Here is a 27,189-nt window from a genome sequence, read left to right as displayed (position 1 = left end):
TATTATCCACAGATTTCAAATTTGACATCAATCATAACAGACCTAAGAAAGATTATTCTCTCAGTTATACCTAATCCACATAAAACTATAAAGTAGGAAACAGAAATATAATTCTAAATATATTCATGTAAATTTCATAACAGATATGCTTAGGAAAACTATCAATTCACTAGATTGAGGGGATGAAGCCGTTTTTTTAAAAACTGCTTCAACTTGTCAATACAAAGTGATATGGCTCCTTATTGCTAGATTCTGAGTATTCAGTTACTTTGATCTGCTTCACATACAGATAAAAATCTACTACACTTAGATAAACCTAATTGAGAAACTGGCTTTCTATTATGAAACTAACTTTTAACAAAGTCCATTGATTATTAGTGAAGAAAATAAATACAGAATGCAATCACATCTGCTTCCAGCTAGTATCTAACCAGTAACTGACTACAAATGACTATGTGGTGTTCATACTTAGGGACACTGAAACTTTATCAGGAAAAATTGTTTTGATTTTGTAAAAATCTTGGTAGGACCGTGGGAGTATGTCATACATGAACATCATGGAATCACAGTGAAAAAACATTTTAAGACTCACTGAACTGGGGAAACCATGAGAGTCAACAGAAGAAGAAAGAAGTTCAGTATATATCATGCCCCTTCACGTCTACACAGCTTGAAAATTTTAACAGGTGGGTGAGCATCAGAAGACAACTGGGGCTTTGTCTAGACCAGCAGGAGGGTTGAGTTACAAAAAGCAAATGAAATGGAGAACAGGGAGGCATCTGGCATTCTGGTTTGGACTACCACATTCCCCACCCCTCCCCTCCGGGGGAGTGTGTCACCATATTAGTAATGCTTTTAATTCCCTGTGGCAAAAGAGTGTTGTCTTTTACATAATTGTGTATCAAAGCTCCTTTCTGCCCAGGGACTGAATTATTTTTGGTAATAGTTTCCAAGTTCCAAAGGAAAACATTTATTGTATTTTAAAAGATTGGGCTCAAAGAGTTTCTATTATTTACTTCTTAACATTGCACACAATGTTTTTTAACCATGTTTGATTATTAAGCATGTTTGATACCGATTTTTCAACTGAAAAATCGGTCGAGCTAGAAATCTAATGGCTATGTTAGTCCTTTTCAGGTAACTACAGTGGGAGAAGAGACAACAGGTATGGAATGGAAGAGGAGAGATGGCACAGACCTAAGTAGCCCCAGCTGCCCTGCATTTATGCCCAGACTTGCCCAGCTGTGACATTTGATGGCCTGGCTCCCAGGAGAAGCTGAAGGAGGGGGCGCATGCTTCATATTTACTGTTTTTGGGGGGGACCTGAAGCCGGCCTTGCCCTTGTTTTTTCTTGGCTGGTCCTTCCAGTTTCTTTTTTTTTTTTTTTGAGATGGAGTTTTGCTCTTGTTGCCCAGGCTGGAGTGCAGTGGTGCAGTCTTGGCTCACTGCAACCTTTACCTTCCAGGTTCAAGCGATTCTCCTCTCTCAGCCCCCGAGCAGCTGGGATTATAGGCGCCCGTCACCATGCCCAGCTAGTTCTGTATTTTTAGTAGAGACGGGGTTTCATCATATTGGTCAGGATGGTCTCAAATTCCTGACCTCAGGTGACCTTCCTGCCTCAGCCTCCCAAAGTGTTGTGATTACAGGCGTGAGCCACCATGCCCAGCCCTCCCAGTTTCTTTCTTTCTCTCTCTCCTTCTTTCCTTCCCTCCTTCCTTCCTCCCTTCCTTCCCTGCTTCCTCTCATCCTTCCCCCCTTCCTTCCTTCCTCCCTCCCTCCTTTTCTTTTTTTCTCGTCACTGGTCAATTCCTCGTCCCCAATTCCGACTTCTCTCTCTACCCTGAAATTAGATTCATCAGTATTTTGTGTTTTCTACCAATACCCTAGCTCTACTACTTAGTAACATTTTGGTGTTTTACAATGTTTTCTTAATCCCTTTTCTAGCCTCTTGGAATGCATTCATACAATTTGTCCCACTGCTAAAGTATTTATCATAAAGTATGTAATCAAAAAGCAATTACAAAGATATTATTCTATAAGTTCACTTTCTGGATGAATAACACCTTAAGAAATTAAGTATAAGTGACTGGATTTTCTTTTTTCTCCCACTTCAGTCATTTTGCTTTTCTATGCTTGAGCAGAAGTAACTCATTTTAAATTTCCCAAAATTCTCTTGTAAGGGGTAAGAAAACACACAGCCATATATTGTGCTTTTCCAGTTCCTTTCTACCCTCCCCACAGGATCTCCCAACCAAAGAGCATAACTGCCAGACCAATCACCCTTAAAACCATTTCCATCACTTTTCACAGGGATAATGATTCATAGCAACATTCAGCTCACACAGGTAAACTAACCTGATGAAATCTAAACTCCCCTCCAGAAGCTGGCCCTAAATCATTTACCTATTTCATTTCTTACTCTTCCACCACCTCACCAAATAAATTGATAATGAACTCTCCTTTCTACGGAACCACTCCAGAAACCCCCCTGGTACACATTTCTCTCACCTGGAATGCCCCATATCCCCTTTCCCAAATTATTTCCCTTCCAGTTCTAGATCAGCTGAGTCACCTCTGGGACACCTCTGTAAAGAGAAATTACTGTGTTCAGCCAGAAGACATTGCTTCCAGCCTGCTGTTTTGCTATAATTAAAATGTTTGACGCCGGAGCAGTGGCTCACGCCTGTAATCCCAGCACCATGGGAGGCCGAGGTGGTTGGATCATCTGAGGTCACGAGGTGGAGACCAGCCTGCCCAACATAGTGAAACCTTATCTCTACTAAAAACACAAAAATTAGCTGAACATAGTGGCAGGTGCCTATATGCCCAGCTACTCGGGAGGCCAAGGCAGGAGAATTGCTTGAATCTGGGAGGTAGAGGTTGCAGTGAGCTAAGGTTATGATACTGCACTCCAGCCTGGGCAACATGAGGGAAACTCCGTCTCAAGAAAAAAAAAAAAGTTTGTAGACTAAAGTAGTGTAACTTAAAGAAACCTGAAAATTGCTGCTGATGCTCGCTCATTTTGGGAAGAAAGTTTAGCACAGGAAGGGGTTTGGGCATCGCAATAGGTTAAGGACTAGTTCAACCACACTAGTCCCCAGTAATTTGCAAAGTACTGCCCCACAGAGCCACTGATAGGGTTGGGAGTGGGTCTTATTTCTCAGTTTTACTGAGGCAGAGAAAGGACTGTCAAATATTAGTGTTCGCTCAATTCGGGACGGATAAAGAAAGGCTTAAGTCTTATTTGTAGGATCTGAGTTTAACTCCTGTGACTCTCTTTTTAGCAACCACTTTAAACCCAGGTAGGGATTGGAATTCCTACCCCGAGGGATTGCTGAAAGGATGAAACAAGCAAATGTATTATGAAAATCTAAGAGCATGCAATAAACTCTCAGCAAGTGGTAACCATATAAAAAACTAAGCATATTTCTGTGCAGAGTACAGTCCCTAAACTCGAATAGGCACAAGTGTTAGGAACAGTCTATCCCTGACCTGACTTCAGAATGTCAAGAACCTTTTGAAATCTGATGCAGAATGCCGAGCTCACATGTGTTGATGAATTCTTCTGCGAAAACAATTCACTTTGCTTCAGGATCTAAAATGCGTTCATGACCCAAAATAGGAATGGGGTCGGCAGGGCAGTGTATAACACACCCCTGACTATTAATAACTAATAACTGTTAATAACTCCATCTTAGGAAAAGACTCCATGTTATATTTCATAAGGCATTTGCCAACAAGGATACTATATTTTGTTTAATAAATAAAAAATAGTCTGCATCCAATCAGGTAAGGACACAAACACCCTCTTCTACTATCAGTTCTCACCACAGGACTCTGACTACAAAAGACGAGGCCTGGCCCAGCACTTTGGGAGGCCAAGGAGGGCGGATCACCTGCGGTTAGGAGTTCGAGATCAGCCTGACCAACAAGGTGAAACCGCCCCTCTCTGCTAAAATTACAAAATCAGCCGGGCCAGGTGGCGCGTGCCTGTAATCCCAGCTGCTGGGAGACTCAGGCAGGAGAATCACGTGAACCCGGGAGGCGGAGGTTGCAGTGAGCCGAGATCACGCCACTGCACTCCAGCCTGGGCAATAAGGAGACTCCATCTCAAAAAAAGAAAAAGAAAAACACAAAAAGAGGCCTTCGGCAGCTCCAAACAGCCATTTTAACTGCAGAAGGACCTCTGGGCCCAAAGCAGGCCTTTCTCTTGTTCACTCTGGCCTGGTTCGTTCCTCTCTTTGTCCTATCTTTTTCCTAGGGTTAAATGCCACTTTGTTTGTTGTGGGATGCTTAACTCGTAACATTTATATGCTGAGTACCTACCGTCTGCAGCACTACGTGCTGGTGGAGGGGCTTGAACCTGCGTGTCCAGACGGACTACCCAGTGACCAGGAAGTGCTGAGAACTGAGTCCTGGGGAACTCCACGCAGCTCGTGGCTTTTGATTGAAAGAGCGTCAACAGAAGCCTGACATGGTGGAAACACACAGCATGCGTGGGCCTGGTTATTTCTAGCCTGGCACCCTGGTGACAGGAGGTTAGGGATTAGGAAGAGGGACCCGGGGGTAACCGAAGGAAAGGCCTCGGGCCACTGGAGGAGAGACACAAATTACCGGCGGGCTCTCGGCGTGCCCCTCTTCTTCCCGGAGCTCACACTGGGCAGCAGGCCTGGCCTTGTCTCCCTACTAGGTACCCCTTGGGCCCGGCGCAGTTTCCAGGTTTCCCTCAGTTTATCTCCAGAATCTCGCGCTGGGAGCGGACGCCCGCAGGCTCTCGGGAAGACCAAGATTTCAAATCCCGAGCGGGGGCGCCCGGCCCGGCCGTGGGGGCGGGGCCTCGGGACGGGACCAGAGCGTGAGGGCGGGGGGCGGGGGCGGGGCGCGGGGCGGCCTTGGGGGCGGGGTCTGGGCGGGGCCTCGGGACGGGACCAGAGCGTGAGGGCGGGGGCGGGACCCGGGGGCGGGGCGTGCCGCCGCCGGCTAGCGGGCAGGAAAGGCGGGCGGCGCGCAGGGCCTAGCCGGGGGCGGGGTTCTCGGGTGGGCGGGAGCTCGGGGACGCGCCGCAAGGCGGGAGCTCGGGGACGCGCGGGGCCGAGAGGGGCGGGCCGGGGGCGGGGCTGTCCCTGGAGCTCACAACTCCTGGCCGCGGGCTGCGGAAGCCGAGCAGACGCGGAGCCTGGCGGGTGTCTGTGAGGCGGCTGTGGAGGGTTTGGGGACGCTGTGCGGTGAGTGCTGCCCTCGCCCCGGGCCGTCAGTCCTGCGCCTGCTCCCTGCGTCCTCCCAGGCCCAGCGCCCGCCCCGGGACCCGCCCGGCTCGGCAGCTATGCGGGAGACTGAGATGGGCACGGTCTGGGTGGTGGAGCCTTTGTTTTGCCACCTCATCTGAGGCGGAGGCGAGCACTGAAGCCCGCGGTGCGGGAGACCTGGCCCGGGGCGGGAGGCTGGGCCGGAGCGGGAGACCTGGCCGGAGGCGGGAGGCTGGGCCGGAGCGGGGAATGCCAGGCAGCGGGAGGCCGGGCCGGGGAACCGAGCCGGGAATGCCAGGCAGCGGGAGACCTGGGCGGAGGATGCCAGGCAGCGGGAGGAACCGAGCCCGGGGCCGGGAGGTTGGGCACGGGACACCGAGCTCTGAGGGCGGGAGGCCTAGCGATTGGGCCGGGAGCCGGAGGCCGGGCCAGGCGGCAGGAGAAGGGACAGCGCTACCGCCGGCGGAGGAGTGGCCCCGGGAAGGGGCGCTGCCAGGGCTGGGGCGGCCGGGTGCGGACTGAGCTTCTGGCCCTCGGGCTGATCCTCCCTGCTTGGGACGAGGGTTCGGTCTCTGCTGCCTCCCACGTCTGGGGCCTGGACTATCCCGGGTTGACTGTGGTTTAGCCCTTCCATGGAGGTCGTTGCAGGGTTGAAACTCCAATTCCTTTTCGGCCCTGCAGAGCTTCGTGAGTGCTCGCAGCTCATATCTGTCGCTGTGTATCCGTGGCCACAGTCGGTGGTGCCTCCTTGAAACCCCAGGCCGCGAGAAGTTAGCGAGCCCTGCTCACCCTCGGCGCTCTGGGTTTCAATGGCGGTGCTCTGCACCTGCCTCTTCCATTCTCAGTAAGTGGCACCCAAGCAGGAAAGTAGAAAACATCCTTCTTAGCCCCCTCTCGCCCATCTGCTTCTTTCCCACTTCGTCACCAAGCCTTGTCGACCTCGTGAATGTCTACCAGATCTGTCCACATCTCTCCGTTTCTGATTTCAGCCGCCTGACCACGGCAGCCTCTTCCCTGGTCTCCCCACTTCCAGACCCGCCTGCTCCTTTGCAGTCTATTTATTTCAGCACAGGCAGAGGGATCCTTATGAATGAAAGTCTAGAAAGCTCGTGCTTTGCCCTTAGGTTAAACCCAGCACTTAACATGGCTAACAAACCTCAGCACGTGTTGGGTCCGAGCATCCTCCCCCGCCTTATCTTTAGCACCGATTCACTTTCCGCACAGCCGTGCTGATCTTCATACCTAGCTCCACCTGTGACACCTCTGCGTTCCCTTTCTCCCTCCATCACGTTTGCTTAGAAGAGCTCCTACTTAGATTTCTGTTTTCATTAGACAGTTCAAGGTTAAATCTTTCTATAATGTGTTCTTTCTGCAGCCAGCTTTTCCTAAGAGAGATGTGTCATATCCTTTGCAGATGCTTGTTTACTGTCTTTCCTGCTGCATTTGTAAGCAAACTCCATGAGGGACAGACTTGGTTTATCTGGGTGTTCCTTAGTGTCTTTTCCCAAATGTGGGGCATGGCACAGCACAGTAAATGCCCATCCATTTGTGTTTTTACTATTATGCCCTATCTAGAAAAAGTAGACCTGATTTAGGATTGTTTAGCAAATTATAATTAGAAAAGAAATGGTAGAGGTGACATATGGAGTCATTGTAACAGTGTAACCCTGCAAGATAGCAGAAGGAGGGCCAGGCAAGGTGGTTAGACCACACTCTATCAAAATGGGCTCAGCCACTGCGAATGTGCGTGCTGTGGTTACATGATCTCTACAAATGAAACGTAAAGCTTAAATCATCCCTGTCACAGCCCGATGCTTGAACTCTGGTTTTGCTTTGTCTTTTTGCCAAAGAAGGTTTTTGAAAGTGAAAATGTTTTTGAATGAAGGGACGAAAAGTTTATTGGAGTATGGCAATAAAACCTGTTCAAAGTAACGGACATTCGACATTGTACCTAGTTAAATCAGATTTGCTTTTGCTATCCTGAAAAAAGGCCTTGCCTCTTGCCATTTGAAGAGACTGGCATCTGATATAGGCAATTATAATGCTTCTTTACTGTTTTGCTTTCAAACCTAATTTAACACAATCTCCCACTGCTTCATACCCCTACAAAGCAGTCTTTATTGTCATGAATGATATATTACATTTCTTCTGGTGCCTACTATTAGATCTTTAAGCTCTACCCGAAAGATAGGAAACACTGGTGTTCTGGCCCAGAGAAAGATGTGGGAATTCTTAGATTTATATAATGTTCTTTCTCTGCATGTTTTGTTCTTGCCTTCACATGTTGCCTGTAGAGCTTCTTTGTATTACCATAATGAGATAAAGCTACCTGGTATGTATTGGACACCATCGGGCATCTGCCTTGTTAAACCACTTTTGAATACCAGCGAGCATTGGTATAAGCGCTGCAGAGGGATGGGGTTTGTCTCTTCCACTGCTTGATACACTCAGGGTCCAGTATGGTACTCTGCACACAGTTGGTGTTCAGTAAATTGTTATGGTCCAAATATCAAATGAATAAATGCTACTGAATCTGACTTTTGGCAGTTTCATCTTCCAGACAGCAGGATTTCTTCAAGTGGTTTTAAACCTGAATCTGATTCTGCAAAGTAGTGGTTCTTGGTGGGAGTGGTGAGGCTTTAAAGTTACCTGTAATTTTTATAAAAAGGCATCTGAGATCCTCCATTTTACACTTATACAGATTATTCAGATCTGTGAAGGCTTTCCCATTTTCTCCTTTTGGCCATCCAAAAGGACTTCCTTTGGCAAAGGGAAGACAGATCTTTTGCACATAGTAAGTGCCATTCTTTCTGTCTGGTGTCATAGGCTTTGAATAGTGGGGAGTGCTCTATGCTGTCTTCCTGCTCACTTGGCCCATGCCAGAGAAAAGGAAAGGATGGTTTATTTGTTTGTATAGTACAATGGAAACTTGTTTAGATTTATTGTGTATTTGATTTTACATTCCTGTTCTCATATTTTTACCTTAACTACACAATAAATATTAAAAGATTGGCTTCACCAGGCCCAATGACAATAGCCAGTTTGCTAATTCTTATATGTACCCAAATGAATTCAGAGACCAGATGGGAAAAGATTTTGATAAAACCTCTGGTTTTATTACATTACAACTGAAGTCTTTTCTTGCCCAAACAATTGTGAAACAGATGTTCTTTCTGTTTCGTTTGCTAAATCTGGGAATGTGACTGCCTTTGAGACTTTGTCCTCTCTGACAGTTGATAAATATAAGCCGGATATTTTTCAAGTTGTTTGACAGAAGTGTAGTTTCCCCAGAAATCCTACTGGACAGGCTTCACTTTTCTTTTGGAGGAAAACAGAGTTACAGGAAATATGTCTTAATGACTTATACTGAAAGCTGAACATAAAACAGTAATTTAACTTTTATTATTTTTAGAGGCTCAAGTGCGGTGGTGCGATCATAGCTCACTGCAGCCTCCAACTCCTATGCTCATGCCATCCTCTTGCCTCAGCCTCCTGAGTAGCTCGGACTACAGGTGTGTGCCACAATGCCAATCTACTTTTTTTTACTTTTTTGTAGAGATGGGGTCTCTCCGTGTTGCCCAGACTGGTCTCAAACACATGACCTCAAGCAGTCCTCCCACCTTGGCCTCCCAAAGTACTGGGATTACAGGTCCAAGCCACCGTGTCTGGCCTATTTCACTTTAGAAGTAAATCGAATGTCACATGCAAGGTTTGTTAAATTTAAAAAGAAGAAAGAAAGGAAAAATAGAAGTAAACTACCTAGTGGTATCAGAAATGCCGTAATTGTTTTTGCCATTTTTTTCATTCATTAGAATTCAGTGCATTATGTTATTTTGGTACCTCTGCAGTAACTTGCTATCATATTATTTATGTTTTTTGTCTTATTTAAAGCTTCTGAGATTTTGGGGTTTTGTTTCCTTCCCTGAAATTAAGCATTATCACTCCTACATAGTGCTAAACTGCCTATAGAATAGTCAGAGTCTGCCATCTTGAGTTGGGAAGATCCTAGTTTGAATCCTGCCTGTGCCACTTTAAAGTTCCTTAACTCCTCTTAGCCTCGGTCACCTGAACAACTCTGCAGTGGGGATCCTTATGCCTCAGAGTGTGTCATTGGGAGGACTCATGAAAAATAGCTTGTACTTTTGAGTTTAGTACCTAGTCTGTATGAGCCAGCAGTAAGAGTGACAGTCATCACACAGTGCTTTACACACACCTTTGCCGTCACATGCAGGACTGTTCTTCCTTTGGCTACTGTTTTGGTAAATCTTTGCTAGTAAATGTTTCTTAAAAGCATTTATATTCATGGACCTGATTCAGAAATTAACTGAGTTGGTTTTTAGGTCTCACTTTGAGAATTAAAAACCCTTAGGGCAGAGAGCAGATTTTATTTCTTACCTCAGAGTTTCCCTGTAGGATAGGAACCAGCAACACTCTAATAACCAGTAACTGTTAGCTGATTAAGAATCTCTAAAACTGGCAATCCTAATTTAACATCTCCTTTTGAATTCCTACCAACGCACACTTTCACACATTCACTCTTTAATAACAGGTTATTTCAAATTATTGATGATTTGTAGCTTAATATAGAAATTTCACTTTAGAAATTAATTTTCATTTCTCTGCCTTAATGCTATAGATGGTGTATTCTGCTTTGCTTCATTATTATAATAAGTAGTTGGCTAACCACCATGTAAATAGGGAGAACATTCCAGTTTTTTGCTTGTGTAGGAAAACACAAAAAAAAAAAAAAAAATATCTGTTTTAGAGTGAAATAAATTTATACTGACAACATTTTTTAATGTTTGAAAGCCTGACTGTTAATAGCGTTGGTGGCAAGTGTTAAGGGATCCAGGAATTAGCAAAGTGATTCTGAGACCGGAGTTCCAGGTTTCCATGTAATGTCAGTTGGTCTGCTGAGAACTTTGCCATAAACATATGTGTTTAGAAATTTCCTTTCTTGGCCGGGCGCGGTGGCTCAAGCCTGTAATCCCAGCACTTTGGGAGGCCGAGGCGGGTGGATCACGAGGTCAAGAGATCGAGACCATCCTGGTCAACATGGTGAAACCCCGTCTCTATTAAAAATACAAAAAATTAGCTGGGCATGGTGGTGCGTGCCTGTAATCCCAGCGACTCAGGAAGCTGAGGCAGGAGAATTGCCTGAACCCAGGAGGCGGAGGTTGCAGTGAGCCGAGATTGCGCCATTGCACTCCAGCCTGGGTAACATGAGTGAAACTCCGTCTCAAAAAAAAAAAGAAATTTCCTTTCTTATCAACAGCATCCTGAATTGATGAAAATAATTGATTAAGAATTAATTAATCAACCCAGTAAGAAACAATTTGTGTTAAGTCCATTGCTATGCCAGGATAAATTTTTTAAACCCCTATTCCTATTTATGTTTTGTCAAATAAAAAGGTTATAAGAGCCTAAATTCCTGTTTTCATTTAAAGCAGTGAATATTTCCCTTAGGATAAGATCTTTTATCCTTAGATGAGCTCACCATCCTCAGAATAATTTGTATTCAGCTGGGCATTAGCTAATGGAGGTGAGGTCATGCTAAGCAGCACTTCAGTGAGTTTTGTTGGAACCAAAGCTCTGCTCCTGGGAGTGTGAATTTGGTGCTTTCGTGTGGAAACAACAGATGATGATAAGTAAAGAGTAAACGTGCACATGTCGGATGCTGTAAGGATTTCATTTATCATCATATAAATTTTTAGAAGTATATCAAAATAAACTGATAACTGAGGCAATATTGTTCAGATAATAATGAAGTTAATGAAGTACACCATAGTATTTGTTCCTGAGAAATTTTTTTCAAACAGACAATATTTTAAATCCTGTTATAGAAGAATTTTTTTCTTTCAGCCAATGATTCTCTTACTAAAACAAAATTATTTGTTGTGTCTAATATCAGAAATGATTAATTTATGGTTATTTATATTGATTGGTCTCTCTGAATTTTTTGACTTAATTGACTTGATGTATAGAAAGAAAATGACTTTTAAGTAAAGTCACCTTAATATTTACAGGAGATTTTATATTGGTCTGAGCCAAGAAGTAAATATTATAGGACTTTGAAAAGCTGGTCACTATCTAAAGTTTCCATACCAGTCACAAGGAGAGAATTAATTTTATTCCACAGTTTCATTGCTGGCAAAAAAACACAAGTTTATTAAAAATCAGTATTTTAGTATAAGAGTTACTAGACTGTTTGCAGAAATATTCAAAAGAGATCTTTAGGGCCTTGGTTGTCTGTAGAAGCTGATCAGCATTTAGGGGTTTCTGAGCACAGACTGTGAACCCTGCATTTGGCAAATGCATTCAGAGAGCCAATTTGAGGCAGACGGGGGTGGGGGGGGTTAGAGGGGATACTGCCAGGAGCTCCAGGTTCAGCTTCAGAAGTTATTAAGTCTTATTTCCCAGTTTTTTAATTAGACTTCATTTTTAGAGCAGTTTTAAGTTCAAAGCAAATTGAGAACGTACAGAGATATCCCATATCCCACCTGCCCCCACACATGCATAGCCTCCCGCATTTTCAACATCCTGCACCAGAGGGGTAGATTCTTACAGAGGAACCTACAGTGACACATCATCCTCACCCAAACTCCACCTTTCACAATAAAGTTCACTATTGATGCTGTTTATCCTGTGGGTTTGGACAAATTTACATTGACTTGGCATCCACCATTATAGTGTCACACAGAGTAGTTTCACTGCCTTAAAAATTCTCTGTGCTGGCCAGGCACAGTGGCCCACACCTGTAATCCCAACACTTTGGGGGGCTGAGGCAGGTAGATCACTAGGTCGGGAGTTTGAGACCTGGCCTGGCCAACATGGTGAAACCCTGTCTCTTAAAAATACAAAAATTGCCGGGTGTGGTGGCTCACACCTGTAATCCCAGCACTTTGGGAGGCTGAGGCGGGTGGATCATGAGGTCAAGAGATCGAGACCATCCTGGTCAACATGGTGAAACCCCGTCTCTACTAAAAATACAAAAAATTAGATGGGCATGGTGGCCCGTGCCTGTAATTCTAGCTACTCAGGAGGCTGAGGCAGAGAATCGCCTGAACCCAGGAGGTTGAGGTTGCGGTGAGCCGAGATCGCGCCATTGCACTCCAGCCTGGGTAACAAGAGCGAAACTCTGTCTCCAAAAAAAAAAAAAAAATACAAAAATTAGCTGGGCCTGGTGACCGGTGCCTATAATCCCAGCTACTCAGGAGGCTGAGGCAGGAGAATCACTTGAAATCAGAAGGCAGAGGTTGCAGTGAGCCGAGATTTCGCCACTGCACTCCAGCCTGGGCAACAAGAGCAGAACTCCATCTCAAAAAAAAAAAAAAATTCTCTCTGCCGTCTCCCTCCCTCCTAGCCACTGGCAAACACTGATCTTTGTACTGTCTCCATAGTTTTGCCTTTTCCAGATTGTCAGATAGTTGGAATCGTAGAGTATATACAGTCTTTTCAGCCTGGCTTCTTTCATTTAGTAATAATGCATTTGAAGTGTCCTACATGTCTTGTCATGGCTTTGCTAGCTTTGTTTTTAGCGCTGAATAATATTCTGTTCTCTGGATATACCACAGTTTGTTTATTCATTCACCTACTGAAGGACATCTTAGTTGCTTCTAGTTTTGACAGTTATGAATAAAACTGTTATAAACATCTGTGTGCAGGCTTTTGTGTGAACATAAGTTTTCAGCTCCTTTGGGTAAATACCAAAGAGCGTATTTACCATATGGCTGGATCATATGGTAAGAATATGTTTAGTTTTGTAGGAAGCTGCCAAACTGTCTTCCAAGTTGGCTGTACCATTTTGGATTTCCACGAGCAGTGATTGAGAATCCCTGTTGCTCCACATCCTCACCAGTATTTGGTGTTGATGGTGTTCTGCATTTTGACCATTCTGCTAGAAGTGTAGTGATATCTCATTGTTGCTTTAATTCGCATTTCCCATTATTTGCAATCTCTACATCTTTGATGAGGCCCACTGGATTTTTACTTTAGACTTTCTCTTTTTTTTGAGATGGAGTCTTGCTCTGTCTCCCAGGCTGGAGTGCAGTGGCGCGATCTCCGCTCACTGCAACCTTTGCCTCCCAGCTTCAAGCAATTCTACTGCCTCAGCCTCCCAAGTAGCTGGGATTACAGGCGCATATCACCACACCCAGCTAATTTTTGTGTTTTTAGGAGAGACAGGGTTTCACCATGTTGGCCAGGCTGGTCTTGAACTTTTGACCTTGTGATCTGCCCACCTCGGCCTCCCAAAGTGCTGGGATGACAGGCCTGAGCCACCACACCCAGCCTCACTTTAGACTTTCTATAGATTGGCCATGAAGTCTTGAAACAAAGATACCATGGATTATAATGCAGTATCAATAAACTATTATGTGTTCACCTGTTTCCAGACTTGTTGGCTACCCTGTACTGTTCTCTCAGTTAATCAAGTTAACCACAATTTGTTTCTCAACCACAGGTGGCTAATTATTTTGTCTGTGGTCTGTCCACTTTGAATTGATGTGCATGGGGCAAGTTGGTCTCTATGACATTTATGGTTCAAGGAAGTTTGAGATTTCCTTGTATCTAATACATGCTTATTGTACATATGAAAGAAAAAGAGAAAGGCAGATAGATGGGAACATGGTACTGAGCATTATATAGGCAAGGAAGGGTGGCTACTTTGATAGGAAAATACCCCTATTTTTGTCACTCTTGAAACAGGGCCAGGAGTTGAAGATGGCTAGAATAATCCACACCTTTGTTGACATTGTTTTATAAAATAATATTTGTTACTATTTTCTCACTTTAAAAAATGCAGATGTTATAGAATAATTAGAAGATATAGAAGAATGTTAAAGAGTAATAAGTTGTCAGTAATGCCATCACCCAGAGAAAGCCACTATTAATAAACATGTTAATATGTAAAGACATACTAATATGTAATATGCACTGAGTGACTAATGGCAGGTCACTTAGCTGTATCGGTTGTCAGATCAACTGTCGTGGTATGGCAGTGCTTATGTTCAATTAACCCTTATTAGTTATTGTTGTTAATCTCTTTCTGCGCCCAATTTATAAACTAAACTTTCACATAGGTATGTATGTATAGGAAAAAACGTACTGTATATAGGGTTCAGTACTGTATTCAGTTTCAAGCATCCACTGGCGGACTTGGGAGGTTCCCTCCCACCCCCATCTCACAGGTATGCTACTGTATAATTATTCCTCTATCTAAAGAAAGAGCTTCTGGAAGATAGGAACTTTGTCTTGTCTTCCACCCTATCGTATTTCTCAGGATGATATCTGGCACAAAGTATTTGCTTACTGACAAACTAAAAGATGATTTATCCCAGTTGTACTCGCATCTTCCCTTGGTTTTCCAGAAAGCCTACAGGAAGTAAGATGGTAGAAAAGCAAAGTCTTCATAGAAATGTGGAACATAGACTGGCTCTTGGAGAAGGTCCAACACCACCCTCTCCTGTGGTTAAATTGAGATGATGACTCTGGCTCTCCTCTGTGTTCATTTCTTCACCTTTCCCCACCACGGGTGCACACAAAACTTGGGGAAGGGGAGAAAGGAGCTTAGCTTTACCTTAATAGAAGGGAAGAAATTATGTTTTCCAATTGACCTTGAAAATGGGGACCTTGGTACGGTTTAGGAAGATAAAAAAGTTCTGTGATGGATTCCAACAATCTGACTACTCAATGCCACTGAACTGTACACTTAAAAATGGTAAATTTTATGTATATTTTACCACAGTTTTAAAGATTAAAATTTAAAAAGTGGGGAAAGTTACCTAGGACTTTCTAGAAGGCTTTTGTGGGTGAGCAAGTTCTGCTGTAGGATTGTATATGATTTTGGTATTTCTGATTGTATCATAGGAGTGAGGTAAAAGTTGTATTTTGACAGGAATATTTGACATTGCCAGGGTTTCTAGAGTCTGGAGAAGGTCAGTCAAGATTTTTTGTTCTTGTTTTTCTGTATTTAGGGAGGTAGATTGCCATGGAAAGTACCTTTGCTTCTAGAAAGCCAGAGAATACCTGGTAGAACTATAGAAAAGTGGTAAGGAGCTGGCTTCTTTAGAGGCAACATAGTAGAGTGGAAAGAGGGCCTTGTCACTTAGATTGTGACTATCAATAGTCACTTCACCACCAGGGTTGGGTTTCCTGACTTTTAGAAATTTGAAAAGATTAAAAATGAATGTCTTGCAAAGTACCTGGTATATATTAAGTGCTCAATAAGCGATAGTTGCTTTGATGATAAGAACTGGTTCACCTTGCGAGATATAATTGTGTGATGGAAGAATGAAAGCGGAAACTGTAGTTTTTACTTTTAGGTTTCCTGGGCCATTTTACTACCCTAAATGAGAAGCTTTGCTTCCAAAATCCAGTTTAAGAGTAAAAACTAAGCTGGACTGGTGGCTCTTACCTTAATCCCAGCACTTTAAGAGCTCTGGGTGGACAGATTGCTTAAACCCAGGAGTTCAAGACCAGCCTGGGCAACACGGCAAGACCCTATGTCTACAAAAAATACAAAAATTAGCTGGACATGGTGGTGCACGCCTGTAATCCCAGCTACTCCGGAGGCTGAGGCGGGAGAATTTGAGCCCAGGAGGTCGAAGCTGATTGTGTCACTGCCCTCCCGCCTGGGTGACAGAGTGAGACCCTGTCTCAAAAGGAAAAAAAAAAAAAGAATAAAGATTAATGGAGATTTGGAATATGTTGATACTGTATCTTGGGAATCTAAGCATTGTAGAATTGTATTATGTGAGTTGTACCATTGTGGTGGGAAGTTTTTTATTTTTGGTTTAACTGTGTTGAGTTGCAATTCTTAGAAATGACCCAATGTGTTATCTTACAAAAGAAATAAACTGTAATCTATATCTTGATCTGATGAGGATAAATAAATATAAAAAATCTATGTGTACACTTTCTATCTATATGCCTTATATAATTCACTATATATAATTTATAGCTCAATTGGAAAGAGACAGGCTAAATTGTATGTACCATTGCAAAAAAATCATTATCCCCAGAACTGACTCACAGAAAGCTTTAACAGTAGAGGTGAAAATGAGGTATTAATTTGGAAAAATAATCATGGAGATAATTAATGCAGTGGTTTTATGACTGATTTTTTTAACTAACTTCTATTTTCTTTATATTCTAGTTAATAAAGGTATCCATGGAGAACACTGAAAACTCAGTGGATTCAAAATCCATTAAAAATTCGGAACCGTGAGTATTTCAGTGGAATTCTATATAATCAGAGAAAGATTGGGGTTTGTACAACAACAAACCTTGAGGAATGGGGCGCTCAGAAAGAGAGTGGTCTCTCTTTCAGGCCAGAGACTAAGCTGACTTACTGCCTCAGATAGTTGTGTGGCTTTGCATAAACTAACTTTTCTTTCTCAACCTCATCTTTAAAATGGAGCTAAAACTTTCACAGAACTGAAGGGAAGATGAAAGGAAAAACCTATTACCATGGTCAGAAACCTAGTCCTGGAACCAAAAGGACACCACAGGAGAGGCAGAACTCCCAAGTCGGGTGCTTTCTCCCCCTCCCAAATCACTCCATAGGATTAGGATTAGAGGTTTTGGGTTTGGGAGGAGTTTTTTGACCTCTTGTTTATGAGTTTTTAAGACGAAAATGCAATGCTAATTTTCAGTCTGGGGAGGAATTGCCTAGTTATGGATGAATTTTACCCTTCCTTTCCTTTGTCTTTTTGGAATATTCTGCTTAATGCTTCCAATAACTAGCAGATAGAAAAAGATAAAACTCAAATTCTCTTTAATTCATGTTTGTTATTATTTATTTGGGAATTCTTATGATGCTTTAAATTCTGAAAGTTTATTTCTGAAACCCAGTATTATTATTCTCAGCTGCCCTTGAAATTACAAACTAATTTTATTACTAAACATTATTACAGAAATACTATTAACAAGTTACCATTAAAGATTCACAATTTTTGTTTAGCAAAGGAATTTTTCTAGAAAGTAAACTTTTGAAATGCATTCCCATTTTGGAGAGTTGTTTTTTTTTATTTAAATCATTTTAGCCAGTGTAGGGGCTTGCTCCTATAATCCCAGCTGCTTGGGAGCTGTGGCAGGAGGATTAGTTGAGATGGAGAGTTTGAAACCAACCAGGGCAACATAATGAGACCCTGTCTCTACAAAAAATAAAAACAGTTAGTCCACCATGGTGTGTGTGCTTGTAGTCAGTCGTAGCTATGCACCAGAGGATATAGTGAACTATAATTGCACCACTGCACTCTAGCCTGGGCAACAGAGTAAGACTCTGTATCTTTTTTTTTTTTTTGAGATGGAGTTTCGCTCTTGTTACCCAGGCTGGAGTGCAGTGGCACGATCTCAGCTCACCACAACCTCCGCCTCCTGGGTTCAGGCAATTCTCCTGCCTCAGCCTCCTGAGTAGCTGGGACTACAGGCACGTGCCACCATGCCCAGCTAATTTTTTGTAGTTTTAGTACAGACGGGGTTTCACCATGTTGACCAGGATGGTCTTGATCTCTTGACCTCGTGATCCACCCGCCTTGGCCTCCCAAAGTGCTGGGATTACAGGCTTGAGCCACCGTGCCCGGCCAACCTTGTATCTTTTTTTAAAAAGTCCTTTAAAAGTGATTTACATATTTTCCTACTACTTTTTTTTCTTTCTTTATTTTTTGAGACAGGGTCTTGCTCTGTCACCCAGGCTAGAGTACAGTGACATGATCATGGCTCACCGCACTCCTGAGCTCCAGTAATCCTCCTGAGTAGCTAGGACTACAGGCATATGCCACCATGCCTGGTTACTTTGTTTTTTATTTTTGTAGAGATGGGGGTTTTGTTGTGTTGCTCAGGCTGGTCTCCAATTCCTGGTCTCAAGGGATCTTCCTCCCTCAGCCTCCCAAAGTGCTGGGATTACAGGCACGAACCACCCTGCATGGCACCACCTTTTCATGTCATACAGAACATCACTTCAATAACAAGTTGCACGAGAGCCCCAGATAGGTTAGGGTTGTTTTGATCCTGTGATAAGCTGCCCTCGGGCAGTCTAGGCATGTGAGCCAGTGCCTTTATCAGGAGCATCTCCTCTTGGACTAGCTATCTTGTGTTTGTAAAGTACCCACCTCCTTAGGAGGCAGCCAGCGTGAGTAGGGAATGGGCATCAGGATCTGGGAATCATAGTTCCATGATCCATTATCTGTGTGACTTAAAGGTCAAGTCACACTTTCAGGATTCAGATTTAATCTGTAAATGTGAGGCTCTTCACCTCTAGTTAAAAATAACAACTCTTTTCTAACCTTGACTCTTTTACTACATTTAATCTTTTTCCAACAGTATTTTTAGAATTATGTATAATGTGAGATACTCTAAGGTTAAGTGCATGGGTATATGGACTGTAAGGATTAGTATTTGGCTGTTCCTAGACGTGTTTTTTCCTGACTCTTGGTCTAGATCAGGGATCAAGCTTGAGGCCTATTTTTATCGAGTTTTATTGGAATATAGGCACACCCATTCCCTTACATATTGTCCTAGGTCAGTTTCGCCAGCAAAATTGCATAGCTATGGCCAGGTACAGTGGCTCACAACTGTAATCTAAGCACTTTCACTTTAGGCCAAGAGTTCAAGACCAGCCTGGGTAACATAGTGAGATCCTGTTTCTACAAAAAAAAAAAAAAAAAATACAGAGAATACAGAAACTAGCTGGGCATGGTGGGGACTGCCTGTCTGTAGTCCTAGCTACTTGAAACACTGAGGAAGGGAAGAGTTCAAGGCTGCAGCAAGCTCTGATGGCGCCACTGCACTCCAGTTAGGGCGACAGAGCTAGACCATGTCTCAGAAAAAAAATAGAATTTAGTAGCTATAACAGAGACCAGATGACCCACAAGCCTAAAATACTTAATATTTAGCCCATTAAAAAAAAGTTTACTGGCCGGGCACGGTGGCTCACGTCTATAATCCCAGCACTTTGGGAATCTGAGCTGGGCGGATCATGAGGTCAGGAATTCATGACCAGACTGGCCAACATGGTGAAACTCCGTCTCTACTAAAAAATACAAAAATTAGCCGGGCATGGTGGCTCGTACCTGTAATCCCAGCTACTTGGGAGGCTGACGTAGGAGATTTGCTTGAACCGGGCATGGGAGGCGGAGGTTGCAGTGAGCGCAGATCGCCCTGCTGCACTCCAGCCTGGGTTATAAACCTGGCCGGGGAGGCAGAGGTTGCAGTGAGCCAGAATCGCACCACTGCACTCCAGCCTGGGCTTCAGAGCAAGACTCCCTCTCAAAAAAAAAAAAAAAAAAAATACTGACCCCCCTTTATCTAGATCCCAGGGGTTTTTTTTAGATAAGTGACTTAGATATTTTCATTATTTACAATAATGTTTTTATATATTAATAAATTACTAATTTGTTTACCTCATGGGATTTAAGGAACAATTTATTAATTGTGATAAATACGGTGCTTTGAGTTATATTTACATTTTGTTGATTTCCCATCATGTCAGGGTAACTTTTAAGATTTTACTCTTACCTCCAAGAATAAAATATTTCACAAAGTTAAGTAATTTTTAAATTATAAAGGTATTTGATGAAATTTTGAAGAATTTAGAGGAAAATGTAAAACATGGAAGCTAAAAGCCTGAACTCTGAAGCCCAGCAGATACTTTCCTTCCTTCTTGGCTGTGGCACAATCTTTGCAAAACCTTCAGCACATTACTTAGCCTCATGTCAGGTCATTTGCTCATGTGTAACATGTGTTGATGTGAAATTGTAATGAAGACAGCCTGGTTTATAACATTCAAGTGTTAACTGTTACTGTGAGTTATAAAAATTGCACTAATGTAAACAGAAAGCATGGTCATTTCTACCTTTGTAAAGCTATTCTTTGATTTTTAAACAGAAAGATCATACATGGAAGCAAATCAGTGGACTCTGGAATATCCCTGGACAACAGTTATAAAATGGATTATCCTGAAATGGGTTTATGTATAATAATTAATAATAAGAACTTTCATAAAAGCACTGGTATGTATCTTACATAATTTTTAATCCTTTTTAAATATTTGTGCCATTTACATTTGCTATAATATTAAAAGCAGTATTGAGGTATTATTAGTCATTAAACTGTGACACAGACTAGCTGTGACGTAAAGATAGGGCAGGACCTTCAGGTCCTGTGATACGCTGTGAACTCTTCACTCTTCTGCTCGACTTCAGTCTCCCCTCACAACAGCTGGCTTCCTGTCTGCATGCTTAGCTTCTTCTGTCCTGACTTCTCCACAGTCTTTGCTACTTTTTCATCTTTCTGCTCCCTCTTTGATCCCAATGGAAGGTTTTCAAAAAACAGCTGAGTAGTAGTATTTATTGTTTCCCCAGAAATTACAAGACATATCACAAGCATTGCCTTATTTAATTTTATGACAACCGGAAAGAAACAATTCAATTCTGAAAGGTTTTTAAACCTTGCACAGTCAGAACAGGTAGTGTGATGGCAGAGCTCAGCCTGCGCAGCTCCACGGCGCAAGCGTCGAATCCGTCTTCTGTTCTGCTTCACTTCCTTGTATCTTCATGTGCTCTGTTGCCTGTCTTCTCTTACCTACGAAGCTGACAGAGATTGCCCATCAGAAGGATCTTTCTTTTATCCGGTTCCTTTTAATTCCTTTGATATTTATCTCCTTCCCTTCTTCCCTAAATTTTGAAAACATGTAGTTTAAGCTTGTGCTCTTCACTTGTTTCCATTCCTTCTCGAGTCTTTTTCTGTTTTCTGTCTCTCCCACTGAAACTTCTCTCTTTACATATACCATGGCCTGATCACCAGATAGATCCCCCTCTTGGTTTCTGTACTATGTGAAACTAATGTGGTACTACATTTGATAATTTTTTTTTAAGAAATATAGATAACAAAATCCTTCACAATGCCAAAAAAGCTAATTAACATTTGGTGTATTGATATTTTTTCTTGACAGTTTTTTTAAAGCTTGATTTTATTCATAACATGTAAGCAATGTTGTATTCTGCTTGTTTCACTAATAGCTTTTTATATTGCTGTATAATTTTTATGTTATAATGATTATATAATACATCCCCAAATATACCATTCACTTAATTTGCATAACTTACTATATGAATGAACATTATGCCTGTTTCCCTTTTAAATTGATGCTGTAATAATTCTTTGAATTGGCGTATTAATCATATTAGAGTCAATTTTTAGTTAGAGAAGCTATAGTAGATCTAATTTAGGACAGTACCTATCAGTGGTGGTGGAAATGAAAGGAAGCCAGATTACACTGGGAAGATGGCAGGGTTTGTGTCAGCTTAGTAACAAGGAGCGAGGAGATAATAGCTGAAGATGGAGCTCTAAATGGCACACTTTTACTGCTTTTGGCTATAAGTTGAGATTCCACCTTCAACCATTAACTTAAAAAACACAACACCTTGTCTACATTTGCTTTATGCATATGTGAAAATTTACTTCTAGATAATTCTGCCTCACATTTCTAGTGAGGATACCTTCTTCCTGTAGAATTTTGCACTTGAATCTGTTGTTTAAAAAACCAAAAACAAGCATATCATTCCACTACCACTATCACCTCCCCCACATATTTAGACCAGCAATCTGGGTTTGCCCTCAGTGAGTGCCTTTCGTAGTTTGCAATGTAAAGATCAGGTTCTCATGAGATCTCTGTGGGCCAGGCGCCATGACTGATGCCTGTAATCACAACACTTTGGGAGGCCAAGGCTGGAGGATCCTTAAGCATCAAAGTTCAAGATCAGTCTGGGCATCATTGGGAAATCCCATCTCTACAAAAAATAGAAAAATGTTAGCAGGGTGTGGTAGTGTGCAACTGTGATCCCAACTACTCTGGAGGCTGAGGTGGGAAGGTAGCTTGAATCCGGAAGGTCGAGGCTGCAGTGAGCTGTGGTTGCACCACTGTACTCTGGCCCACAGAGCAAGATCCTGTCTAAAAAACAAAAAGATTTTTTTAAAAAGGCAGCCAACACACCAGCACCAGAAGCCAGTGACCTTGTCACACAGTTGAGATAATCAACATTTTGGAGATGTATATAGACTTGTTGTATTTTTTCATACACACCAAATTTACTCTATTCTGAAGTGTGTTTCCTACCAACATTTTAGCGTTTTGAAGTGTGAGTGCATCATGCAGTCAATCTGTACATTCATGTGGAAGGTTATTTAAAGGAGTGGTAGAAAGGCCAGGAGCCCATGATATAGGCCCAGCATAGCTTTGTCACTTTGGGCTAGTTTGTTGACTTGACTACATGTCCCACATCTGCACAAGTGAAACTAGTAATAATACAACTCTTGGTGATTGGAAGGATGAAAGATTACCCATAGCAGAATATCTGATGAACAGTAATAACATTTGGGGGTTTTCCCTGAAGACACTATAAATGTTATAATGCTATCTCCAAATTGTTGGGAAGTTAGAATCAAAGATACGCAGTTCCTCTGAGTGTAATAGATGTATGTATGTATTATAGGATCATATTGTTTCCTAGTTTTATTTTTTTCAACAATGATTCTCCCATGGCAAAATTTTCTCTTTAAAAATGACAACATAGTATATCCCATTATATAAGTGAGTATAACTTGTCTAACCAAACCACTATTGTTAGACATGTAAGTTGTTTCTGTTTTTTACTACCTAAACAGCTGTGTAAGATATTTTGGATATAAGACTAATAAGGTTATATTTTGAAGTATCTTATAAGCTACAAAATTGAAGAGATTTTATGTCACCATGATCAAAATCGTTAGAATTCTCTTCCATTTAAAAGGAAGATTATTGTGGACTTTTGAATTGCTGAGTAGTTCATTTCATTTCAAAGTAGTTATTCTTTGTTTTCAATACAATCAAAAGTAATTCTTTCTGTTCCAAGGAATGGCATCTCGGTCTGGTACAGATGTCGATGCAGCAAACCTCAGGGAAACATTCATGAACTTGAAATATGAAGTCAGGAATAAAAATGATCTTACACGTGAAGAAATTGTGGAATTGATGTGTAATGGTAAGAAACAATTAGAAGAGTGAACTTGTAAAATATGAGAATTGTGGAATTGTACGTAATTCTAATCTTACCTATTTTAGTAAGAAGTTAAAAAAAAGTTATTTATGCCAACTTCCTTTGAGATATGTTGCTGAGGCCCAGGTTAGGTTAAGATGATCTCTTAGTTTTATTCTGTTCATCATATTCCCATACAGTATATCTGAAGTTATTGAATAAAGTCATGGATTTTTTTCCTTTTATTTGCAAATGTCTTTTCAGTTTCTAAAGAAGATCACAGCAAAAGGAGCAGTTTTGTTTGCGTGCTTCTGAGCCATGGTGAAGAAGGAATAATTTTTGGAACAAATGGACCTGTTGACCTGAAAAAAATAACAAGCTTTTTCAGAGGGGATTGTTGTAGAAGTCTAACTGGAAAACCCAAACTTTTCATTATTCAGGTAATGTATAACTGAGTGATTTGGTTATTGAAGATTAATCAGGGGCTAATTTTCTCAATTGTAAGTTATCCAAAGGATTTGTGGTTTTTTCCTGAAGCTAAGAAACTATTGTTACTTTTCATTTACTTAAACTACCACTTAAAAGATATGGAGTTAATTTTAATTTTATACTGACATATCAAAAAGACTCAACATAATTAACATCCATTTTTACATAACGTTTCAATTTCTGAGAAATAAGTTATATGTGCACATACAAATTTTTATAAATAAATATTTATTTTCTAATACCCAGGCCTGCCGTGGTACAGAACTGGACTGTGGCATTGAGACAGACAGCGGTGTTGATGATGACATGGCATGTCATAAAATACCAGTAGAGGCCGACTTCTTGTATGCATACTCCACAGCACCTGGTGAGAACTTTACACATAATGAATGTTACATGTGGATTTTAAATGAATTTTACTGTGACTAATCATAGAATTATACAATGAAGAGTGTGTTTCAGAGACTGTCAAGATTTCAATATCCCTAAAGGTACAAACTTATCTATATTTTAGGGTAACTTCATCAAAGAGAAGTCTCAAAAAGGTGTCTTTAGGCAAAAGTTTGGCTAGAAAATATGCATTCATAGCTGGGTACAGTGGCTCATGCCTGTAATTCTAGCACTTTGGGAGGCCGAGGCGGGTGGATCACTTGAGATCAGGAATTCAAAACCAGCCTGACCAACAATGTGAAACCCCGTTTCTACTAAAGATACAAAAAACATTAGCAGAGTGTGGTGGCATGTGCCTATAATCCCAGCTACTCGGGAGGCTGAGGCAGGAGAAACACTTGAACCTGGGAGGTAGAGGTTGCAGTGAGCCAACATGGCGCCACTGCACTCCAGCCTGGGTGACAGAGTGAGACTCCGTCTCAAAAAAAAAGAAAGAAAATATGCATACACAGAGTAGACTAGTGCAATGTCATTCATTGGACTTTTTACCGGGTAGAATATTACACGGCAAGAGGCCAAAACAGAGCTTCCCTGCATCTTAAAGAAGAAGAAAAGTATGTTTCTCAGGAATTATTTGAAAGGTAGTAAATAAAAAAGATAAACATGACTAGTATATGAGAGGATAGATGTGGAGTGGGAGATAATAGAGAAGGTAAGAAATGATATATGAATCTGCTGTTAATCTCCACTTTTTTACAGTTCTGCTGTACATGTCATCATCTAAATAAATATTTGTTGATTATGCCACCATTTACTTATACAGCTGACTCAGGGTGCCAGAGGGCTTGACACCTGAAGGAAATGGGAAATGTTTTTTGTTTTGTTTTGTTTTTTGAAATGGAGTTTTGCTCTTCTTGCCCAGGCTGGAGTGCAATGCCACTGTCTCATCTCACTGCAACCTCCGCCTCCAGGGTTCAAGCGATTCTCCTGCCTCAGCCTCCTTACTAACTGGGATTACAGGCATGTGCCACCACACCTGGCTAATTTTGTATTTTTAGTAGAGATGGGGTTTTTCCATGTTGGCGAGGCTGGTCTCGAACTTCTGACCTAAGGCGATCCACCTGCCTCGACCTTCCAAAGTGCTGGGATTACAGGCATGAGCCACCGTGCCCAGCCAACTAAATGTATTTTTATGCAGTGTTGCATTTTAAAATATGTGCAGTGTGGTTTCTTTTATCCTCGAGGCATCTTCCTAAGCAAAGTACCTCTAAGTTAAAGGCAATGGGTCTAACAGTTAACCTAAAAAAAAAAAAAAGTATGATAAATACACTATTTTCCCTTTTTGGACTTTTTGAATATGTGTATTATACTTTATTCAGATGCTCTGTAGACAAACAGGACACTGAAAGCAATTTATTTCTTGGCTAAGTCAGTATTAAAATAAGGTGAAATGTGATTGGAATACTGTGTTATTTATAATGATCCTTTTTATGCATCTTCACTTTTGCATCTTATCTGTTTCATGTTTGCTGTTCTCGCCTATTGAAAGGGGAGTCCAGAAAGTAAAACTTTCAATAATTCAGTGTTTGTGAAGCTAGTCCACCGGTCCCTTTCTTTGCTGAAAGCAGGGGTGGGTGTATGCATAGCACACATTCTTCCTTCTTCAACATCATTTCTTCTGAAACCAAAGGTGTCTTTCTTCTTTGTATAGTTAATCAGTTTGTGCTTATTTTTGCCTGTATGACTACGTAATAATTTATAGAATCAACTAATGTCAACTATCCATGGTATGTCGGTTGTATTTTGCCTCGTAGGTTATTATTCTTGGCGAAATTCAAGGGATGGCTCCTGGTTCATCCAGTCGCTGTGTGCCATGCTGAAACAGTACGCCAACAAGCTTGAGTTTATGCACATCCTGACCCGGGTTAACCGAAAGGTGGCAACAGAATTTGAGTCCTCTTCCTTTGATGCTACCTTTCATGCAAAGAAACAGATTCCATGTATTGTTTCCATGCTCACAAAAGAACTGTATTTTTATCAGTAAAGAAATGGTTGGCTGGTGGTTTTTTTACTTTGTGTGACAAGTGAGAAGACAGTATGCCTGCTACTGTATTTCTCTCTCATTTTAACCTACTTTCATGCTACAGAGGGTACTTTGAGACATACTCCTTCCATCAGGTAGATCCACTATGAAGCTACCTCAAACTTACAATCAGGTAGTTGCAATTGAATTTAATTAGAAATAAATAAAAATGGATACTGGTGCAGTCATTATGAAAGGCAATGATTGTTAATTTGTAGCTTTCATGATTAGCAAGTTATAGTGATGCTATGCTATAAATTTTCAAGTAACTGTGAAAAAGTAATGAATTTTTTATGATATTCCTCCCACTTAAGACTGTGTAATCTAGTTTTATGAAACTATAGAAATGATGTGGAAGAACTTAGTCATCTATGGGCAGTACTCAAAAGCGTGAACCTTTTTTTTAGAATTGATAGGCAAACATGAGTCAAAACTGCATTTTTAGACCATTTATCTGAGATAATGGTTTTGTGATTTTTGTCCTAAACCCCTTTGTTGTAAAAAAAAAAATAATAATAATTTAATATTGAGAGATATTAAATTAATGTTTAATATTAAACATTAATAATAATGTTTAATATTGAGAGAGACACTAAATATTTTTTGTGAGAGAAAGTGTGCGCAAACAAAGTTGACTCTTAAGGCTAAAATATAACATTGGTAGAGGGGTGGAGTTTTAACTGAAGGTGCTATAATGCAGCTGATCTACCAGCATAAATACCTTCTGATTTGTCCCTATGCAAATCAGTTGAGCTTCACATACCAGCAATATATCTGAAGAGCTATTGTATAAGAACCCCAAACTGTTGATTACTAGCCAGATCATGTGAATAAATTGTATAGGAACATATGCAAATCTAACTTAAATAATAAAAAGTAGAATGTAAGGAAAGTAATAAATGTATGGGCTGAGCTGTCTGTAACTTGAGAGCAGACGGTTTGAGCCTGAGCAGAGACACGACACAGC

At 41.5% G+C, this 27,189-nt stretch overlaps 2 protein-coding genes across 8 annotated transcripts in view; one reads left to right on the top strand and one right to left on the bottom strand.

Annotated features, from left to right (window-relative positions):
- PRIMPOL (primase and DNA directed polymerase) overlaps positions 1-2,648 on the bottom strand; it is a 34,968-nt gene extending 32,320 nt beyond the window's left edge. For 2 of the 3 annotated variants that reach the window (XM_032298761.1, XM_032298764.1), the window contains exon 1: positions 2,509-2,648. The gene's annotated coding sequence lies outside the window, so the exon portion shown is untranslated. Of the gene's footprint in view, positions 1-1,949; positions 1,958-2,501 lie in introns of all 3 variants that reach the window. The other variant, XM_032298759.1, reaches the window with a different exon arrangement.
- A 2,464-nt stretch (positions 2,649-5,112) lies between these two features.
- Positions 5,113-26,737, top strand: CASP3 (caspase 3). 5 transcript variants are annotated; one of them, XM_032298767.1, is made up of 7 exons: positions 5,113-5,225; positions 16,402-16,469; positions 20,133-20,257; positions 23,138-23,266; positions 23,525-23,700; positions 23,996-24,116; positions 25,954-26,661. In XM_032298767.1, exons 2-7 carry the CDS (start codon positions 16,417-16,419, stop codon positions 26,181-26,183), a joined length of 834 nt encoding a protein of 277 aa, XP_032154658.1. In that variant the 5' UTR covers positions 5,113-5,225; positions 16,402-16,416; the 3' UTR covers positions 26,184-26,661. The 5 variants fall into 5 exon arrangements, with proteins under 5 accessions (XP_032154658.1, XP_032154660.1, XP_032154661.1 ...); XM_032298769.1 differs by lacking the exon at positions 5,113-5,225 and adding an exon at positions 5,586-9,505; XM_032298766.1 differs by lacking the exon at positions 5,113-5,225 and adding an exon at positions 10,516-10,925 and having other exon boundaries at positions 25,954-26,737.
- Positions 26,738-27,189: the final 452 nt, after the last annotated feature.

This window comes from Sapajus apella, unplaced genomic scaffold, assembly GCF_009761245.1.
Source record: "Sapajus apella isolate SASKATOON/1434 unplaced genomic scaffold, GSC_monkey_1.0 scaffold39, whole genome shotgun sequence".
Taxonomy (NCBI): Eukaryota; Metazoa; Chordata; class Mammalia; order Primates; family Cebidae; genus Sapajus; species Sapajus apella.
This window is presented reverse-complemented; position numbering and strand designations above follow the sequence as displayed.

What these genes read in the sequence shown, in the direction of transcription:
- CASP3 (XM_032298766.1), top strand. An exon ending in TCCATTAAAAATTCGGAACC is followed by an intron (nt 16,470 to 20,132) that starts GTGAGTATTTCA and finishes ATTTTTAAACAG; the next exon opens with AAAGATCATACATGGAAGCA. An exon ending in TGTGGAATTGATGTGTAATG is followed by an intron (nt 23,267 to 23,524) that starts GTAAGAAACAAT and finishes ATGTCTTTTCAG; the next exon opens with TTTCTAAAGAAGATCACAGC.